The 7,442-nt window shown below is 38.7% G+C and overlaps 1 protein-coding gene and 1 long non-coding RNA gene across 2 annotated transcripts in view; one reads left to right on the forward strand and one right to left on the reverse strand.

Moving 5' to 3' along the window:
- The window catches only part of LOC139967521 (phosphoacetylglucosamine mutase-like), a 33,666-nt gene extending 28,958 nt beyond the window's left edge, over window positions 1-4,708 (reverse strand). The window contains exons 1-2 of the mRNA XM_071971409.1: window positions 4,406-4,708; window positions 364-434 (exon numbers count right to left, since the gene is read on the reverse strand). Coding sequence (XP_071827510.1) covers window positions 364-434; window positions 4,406-4,503 — 169 coding nt within the window. The 5' untranslated portion in view covers window positions 4,504-4,708. The remainder of the gene's footprint in view (window positions 1-363; window positions 435-4,405) is intronic.
- Window positions 441-4,399, forward strand: LOC139967528 (uncharacterized). The gene is made up of 3 exons (XR_011793024.1): window positions 441-1,629; window positions 2,317-2,535; window positions 3,064-4,399. It is a non-coding gene; the product is annotated as an uncharacterized lncRNA (long non-coding RNA).
- Window positions 4,709-7,442: the final 2,734 nt, after the last annotated feature.

Genomic DNA, 7,442 nt, shown 5'->3' on the forward strand with positions numbered 1-7,442 from the left:
AATCTGTGGATGAAACCCCTAGGCCTATTTCCAATGATTATTTTTGCAGGATGAGTCCTGTTTACCAGTCAATGATAGCCTTTGCTGCAATGCTTGAACCCTACTCTGGTCCATTTTGTATTGCCTTAAAATAAAGACCCAAACGGCCAGCCATGAAAAGCTTAAGCGTTTGGTTTCAATGTTATGACCCGATATGGCCAACCTAGACGTACGGGTCATAAGGTCTTCCTTTACACGTTATGACCCGTACGGCCAACCACACACGTTATTGCAAAATTTTGTTTGCCTCGCCAAGGAATCAAAACTCCTAACACACTGACAATAACATATATACATGAAGAAAGCTTAAATAGCTTGATTTACCTTTGGTGGCTTTGGAACGGAGTACAGCCAACAAACCCATTCGAAAAAGAGTGGAATCCAGCAAGTCAGCCCTGTAGGAATGATTGAAGATGTACAAGATATATCACTAGCAATGAAACCTTTGGATCATCAGGGATAGACTAATTGAGCCAGAACGACAACAGGCTTAGTGATTCTTGTGCCACATTTTATATCAGAAAATAAAATGTAAATTGTGTCCTATACTTACTCCAAATTATCAATTAGTCATTGACCACATGAAAAGAATGGAGTTTCACACTCTATAAGTGAACCCAGATATCGAGAACTAATTTCTTTCAGACTTTATAGTTGGATTAAAAGTGGTTTACAATGTTTCAGACTGTCATCTCTGTTGAATGATCTTTGAACTTCACAGAAGACAGTAGGATTCTTGTATTCAAACTTACTCCATATACCATGTATAAAGTTTACTTTTGGAATTAATTATCACGCTTAAAATGTTTCCATTTTTGACCTCAAGTGACCTTTGCCCTCACACAAAAGGCAGCATGGTTGTTATTGTTGTACACAACAAGGTGGATCCACACACTTAGGCATATACTGTATAAAGGTCATCCAACTTTACTTTAAGAGTTAACATGTTTACAATATTTTCAGAATGTCATTTTGTCACATTAGAGTAGATAGTCCAGTGTATTTTACAATTGGTGATCTAGTAAGCTGGGTCATTTTTTGCTTGAATGAACAGGCTTTTTTGTATTAAACTTTTAATCCAGGGGTTTAGTCAGATCTAGTATAGTGATGTTGGCTATGTAGTAGGCATTACAGAGACAGCTGCAGTATGGGTAGGTTGAGAATGCTATAGAACTGCTCACAGTGTACAGGTGATCCTACTATCAGTGCTAATAGATGGGACATACTATCTTTACAATGGATTAGCCAATTCATGTAGGCTAGTTTGGAGCAAACACATCACTCTTAGCTGAAACATCATGCTGTAAGGAGTCATAAGATTTCTATGTGTCTCTCTTGGTAAGGCACTCGATTTAATTTTCTGTTTCAACACATAGAATGGGATTTATTTCACTTATGAAAAACCCATATTAGCCTGGGGCCATATTGTTGTGAATTTGGAATTCTTTGTTGGCAAGAGAGGTCGCCTGGGTACCAGAATCTTGATAGATTCTGATGAGGGCAGTTGTTTGATGGCAGTATTGGATTCTGACATGTATCACTGCAGCTGTACTATGGGGCTTGCCAAGGGAAGTCAAATATGATATCATTGTAAGTAAAACTTTAACATAAGACCTGTATTTACAGTAAACATTTGGTGATATATGGTGAACTGCTGTATGGATGCAAATTAAGTCAGAACTCTGAATACTAAAATTTAGGAAAAGTTCATGCAGTTATATTTTTGGAAATTATGAGAAAGGGTTTGTAAGATTTCTATGAAATTCAGATATTTTTTTCTTCATGCATGCATTATTTGTTGCGTTTAGGTAATGAAAATATAGCATGCATAAAAGGGGATCAATTGTGTTAAATTAGTGAATTATTGCAACTAAAGAGATATTATTTTTACTGTGCCACGCCTCGTATTCAAAGTTGTACAACATGTGGCAATAACATTGTTTTGCAAGCATATGAAAGTTAAGTTATTTTGACGTTTGAAAAGGGTTTATATAATGTAAAAATTAAGTAGGTCAAGTTTAAGAATGACGAAAATGATATGCAAATTATTCATCCACTGGCAGCTTGAAGTTATTATTTTAGAAATGGAAATTTCTCAAAATCTTCCCAAGTTGAATTTATTGGCTGTTATATCACATTTCATGAATTTTATACTCTTATTTTGGAAATGTGGAAATATGAAAATCATCTCAAAATTGGTTGAAATGAAAGCATATATTACGGTATTGTGAATTCGGAATTAAAAGTTTTGAGTTCTTGCTTTCTTTTTTAATACAGTGCCACTTTATATCCCTCGTTGGAATCAACGAGTGACTTCATCGTACTGGGGTAAACAATCCACACTGACCGGTGTTACATCTATAGTTATGAGAATTGAAACATGAGAAGCGTTGGACACTGGAACTTCATTGACCTTTGAACTTTAAATATTGTGTTCACAAGTAAACTTGTTCTCAACTACTGGTCATATCATATCGTGATAACAACATTATCGAGGTATGACATATTAGATATTACTTAGTTTTTCTGGGGTAAACAAATTGCTTGGGTATTGAGTAAGTCTTACATCACAAATATCTAAAATGTATTAAACTTGTGTAAATGGTTTCAACTTTGTGTAGTATCTCAACTCCATGCTGGTAGCAAGAGAATATTAGAATCCAAGGTATATAGAAATATATTCCTTTATTTATTGAAGAAAGATGAAACTTTGATGAATTAAATTTATATTATTAAGCTTATACTTGGATGTCTTCGTGAATTTCTTGTACTGGTCTTGGTCGGATAGCCTCTATTCAAACACGCTAAATTGTACCCTGCTCTTGTACGTGACACATTTCAGTTAACTTCATATTTCAATAGGGCTTCTGAACTTTTGTAATGTCATGATCTTATAGCCACCACATTTCTTGTGAAGCTACGCGAACAGTGCAGTCTAGCTAAGTGGAACGTTTTTCCGATAGTACTGTAACCGCAGTTCTCAAATCCGATATTGCCGCTTTTAGTATTTTTTTCCCCAAACAGTCGAACTGCAGATTGAACGAATGCAGCTTATCAGGACTGTAAAAAACTTTACATGGCATGAGAAGCAGACGACAGGATTTGTTGTTCCCTGAGCAACACAAGGCTCCTTGCCTTTTTCGAATGTAAGACGCAGGTAAGACTTATGACTGCTTAAAGGGTGTGAAGACTCGCGCTCAAAGAAACGTCTCATGCCTGTAATCTAACCTAGTTTCGAATGAGGTGTAACAGAAGTGTTAGACACCACCATCAATCCCAGAAAATACACTCACAGCTTGCTACTGGCGGTAATTGGACACTAGTTTACAGTCAATACATACAGCTACGGTCAATACCCACAACACAGTGTACATAGCAGCGTGGACATCTCAGGTCTAGATAAAAGATAACAAGGTATCACGTTTCATGACTGTCTGCATTTTGTAGCGACAAGAAGAAAACGCCATTTGCAAGCAATGGAAAGTTAACTTTTTCAGAGTGCGGTATGCGGTTTGGGGTTAGTCTTCAATGCCTTTAAGATTCTGCCAGGTTATGATACATCAGCTGAAAACTAAAAGTTGGCAATCGGCAGTGTGAAGAGTAGATCACAATTAAAACCAACTGGTCTTAATAAATGTAACCAATCATGGGAAAGTTATTTTATACATGACCTAAACGAGCACCAGTTGTTAACCAAAAACAGTTGCTAAGTGCATGGTTTCTTAAACAAGTCTCTATAAGTGTACTGTAACTTAGCACAGGATTTCAGTTATTTTATACATGACCTAAATGAGCAGCAATCGGTAACAGAAAACAGTGCATTGTGTCCACACATCTGACGGTCAGTGTGAGTGGGTCAGTTGTATGACCATGGGTCTTAGTGACAATCGAAAACTAGGTCACAATGGTCATGTTGAGTCCGGTGCAAGGGGTAGTGTGTAGGCAGCTTAACAAAAGGCCAAAATTACTGCTGATTATCACCACTCATTATTGGACTGTTCCTATAAACCTTTGCATCAACTCATGTGTGAATACAATACTTAAGGATTATGCCAGTGGGAACTTGATTTCTGTCAGTATATTTCTTACAGCACTTCTTGCCATGAGGTTAAAATCGTGAGTTTTAGCCTAGGCCCTAGTATAGGCATGTAAACAAAGCACAAATTTAGTATTCCTGCAAACTTCTTTTCAACATGGCAAGTATCAACGTGCTCAGCTAGTAGCCTAGGTTATGCCTGGTAAAGAAATCTGCCCGAACAAAATGCCTTATATTTGCTGTTTATGCTAAAACAATGGTTGAATCAGTCACACTTAGCCAGATTTGCCCTCTCACACAGTAATTACTACACACACTCTCACTACAAACCTGCATCGAAAGCCTGCAGTACCATACATGAACAGCTGGTCAACTGGTTTTGGATGCTTAGCAGCATTGCGCTTCGCTGTTTCTAAAAGAGGTTCCATCTTTAGAGCAATAATGCGATGTACTGTCAATACAGAAGTTTTCTTCTACGTTGACACTGACCAAACTGCCGAGAGAAATAATTGAATGGCCACGATACGATCTTCTTGGGTTAATGCAGTTTCTATGTGGCTTATGTGGCAACGTGCACAACCTGTTCTGGAGACTAAAACATCCATGTGCTTGTTTGTGGGTTGATGTGTAAACAACAGGTAGAAATTACGTAGCCACGTAGTACTGAGGGTATATCTCCGTATACAACATCGAAAACTATGTAAACTCGAAACCACTTCACTCAGGCTGTGCTGGTTTCATGCCCCAATCAAATTATTATGCATGGTTAATTGTTAATTTTATTGAATACCCAATATTAGGATATTATTATTGTGAATTGTAAACGGTGCTACTTTGGAAGTAATTTTTGCAACAGATCTTGCAGATACCTCTAAAGGCAAATGTTAATGTCCTGTACGTCATGTCGTTTCTTTGGTTATTTGGGGGGGGGGGGGGTGGGGGACTTATCAAAGCCAGATTTTCGCAGACAGTGGAACTCATTCCTGACTTGCAATGTACTTGTTTCATTTAAGCCAAATTGTCCAGGAAATTGGGGAAAGTAAATCAGCAGCTATAGTCAGGTACAGCAAATTAGTATTGTTATATTCTATATGTTCTGCCAGGTTTTGAGATCGTCTGCGCAGGTCAGTCGTGGAGGTCATAGCAAACGCTTGTGTCTGAAATTAGTGGATATTTTGATGGTTACTAGTATAGGCTGTATTGTTTATATCCATCTTTTTACTTACATACATTCTGTTGTTTAGGAAGAACATCCAAAATTAATGGCTGAAATTCTGTTGTAATGATCAGTTGTCGATATGGACAATAGGTAAACAGTTTTCGATCGGGGCTTTGTCGTTAGCGCCGTGTTCGTGGTCACTTTGTTGTTATCAGTGTGCCGCAAGAGAATTATCATAAGTTGCCAGTGGAGATACATGGCCAGTACACAGCCTTGTAATTCCATACAGGTGTATATAACTGTTGGGGATACAGGTGGAATTTTGCAATTTAGTAGCAAAATGTAGTCTTGTAAAAATAATGCTAGTGTTTCGTTCTCTCTAGTAGCTAGCTCCCAAATGGACTACATCAGATTTGTAAAACCGCTAAACGATTCGATCTTACCGACATTTTCATTTACGCGAGCTCCATCAGTTCTCCGGAACGCGACAACTGGTCTCAGAAGTGGGACGCACGGAACTCAACAGTAAATCGTAATATATACAAAGGCAAGATGGACCGTGACTGCATGGTAAGGGTAACGTTACGCGGCTGGCTGTTTAAATAGTATAGTCATTCAGTGGCGGCGGAACCGGGGGGCTTGGGGGGCTCAGCGCCCCAATGAAAAAGTTTAGGGGGCAAATGCATGATAAGCCCCCCAATATTTACCAAGGCTCCGAAACGTGCATCTGCCCATTTTTCAATGCATACTTGTCGATCTGTCCGATGCACACGTATTCTATATAGGTGTAATAATTTTAGTAAATGCTGGGGGGACCCTCGGCCCGTCCCCAGGCTATAGACCACATTGTCACCCCAACCGCGTCTTCACGCCCCGTGAAAAGTGGAAGTAGTGAGTGTGAGTACCGGTAAGCGCAACACAACTTCGTCTTTGGCCAATGACTTGCCTCATTTCAGCCAGTTCTCCAACATCTTTTTGTTGGCAACTGCATATGGTTTTGGAATTACCCATTTGTTGACATTAAGAAATGCTTTCTGTTTTTTCTTATGACATTTATTTAATTATTGCATTTAATTGCAAGCAGTAATTTACTACACTCAAAACGTCTTTGCGAGTACACTACGAGTAATAGCTACACCATCGAATATACAAATTACAATGTTTTAACAGATTTTTACGTGCAATCTGAGAAATTGCCCACTTGAGACCCATATTTTAGGGCTAGGTATTCACAGCATAAAACACTCGGGAAGTGCCGTTTCCGGCCATCTGGGGGTTTGAAAAACCCAAAATTTTATTGTACGCTCCGCGCCAACCGATGGTGGCGCTCCGCTTAAATAGTCTCCACACATTAGCCCCCCCCCCCCCCAATAATTTTCCCGTTCCGCCGCGCCTGTAGTCATTACCATTAGGGGTTTTTATAGTTGTTCTTTATTGTGGGTTGATTGCAAGGTACGCATATAGCCTATAGATATAGTGCATTATAAGACATATATATGCGACTCCCCTTCCCCCACCGCGCCACCCCCCCCCCCGATTGATGTTTTAGTCAAAATGACTTTAAAAGCCTTATAATTGCCTGTGGACAGTCTAGAATATTGTGTTTGTTGTATTTGTTGCTTTTCAAGAATATCTTGTCTGGTACAGGAGATGATCCAGTTTGGAGGGGGGGGCGGGGACGTAGAGGAACGTTTGCGCCACCCTTTCTTTTCGCCGGCTAAACGGAAAACGATAATTGTGGGCCTATGACGCTGTATTATTTTAACAGTAAAATAATACTTTTTATTTTTTTCAGGTAAATATCCTATCAATATGACTGGTAATTAATTAGGCCATATATAAATGCATGGTAGGTCTGATATGATATCCGCACAACTTCGACTAGGTATTGGCTATTAAGACACCCTACTGAGAGTTCTTCGTCAACGATTAATTATAAATTTTGATTGGTTAATTGAGTGAACGTACACTGTACTTAATTAAGATCGAATTACGCTCCAATGGTTAGCGTACACACTACATGAAAATTAATGATGACAACCATATGTTCCGAGCTGTGCCGTCCAGCAGTTCCTGTACGTATTTCTTGTAGTACAAGTCAATCACACAAATGCTTTGTTGAACGACTACGTAATCGTACAAATAAAATAAATTCGTGTAACTGAGAATTGAATTGAATAAGAACCTATTTGGTTATGCGAATGAAGA

Source organism: Apostichopus japonicus, chromosome 5 (assembly GCF_037975245.1).
Source record: "Apostichopus japonicus isolate 1M-3 chromosome 5, ASM3797524v1, whole genome shotgun sequence".
Classification (NCBI taxonomy): Eukaryota; Metazoa; Echinodermata; class Holothuroidea; order Aspidochirotida; family Stichopodidae; genus Apostichopus; species Apostichopus japonicus.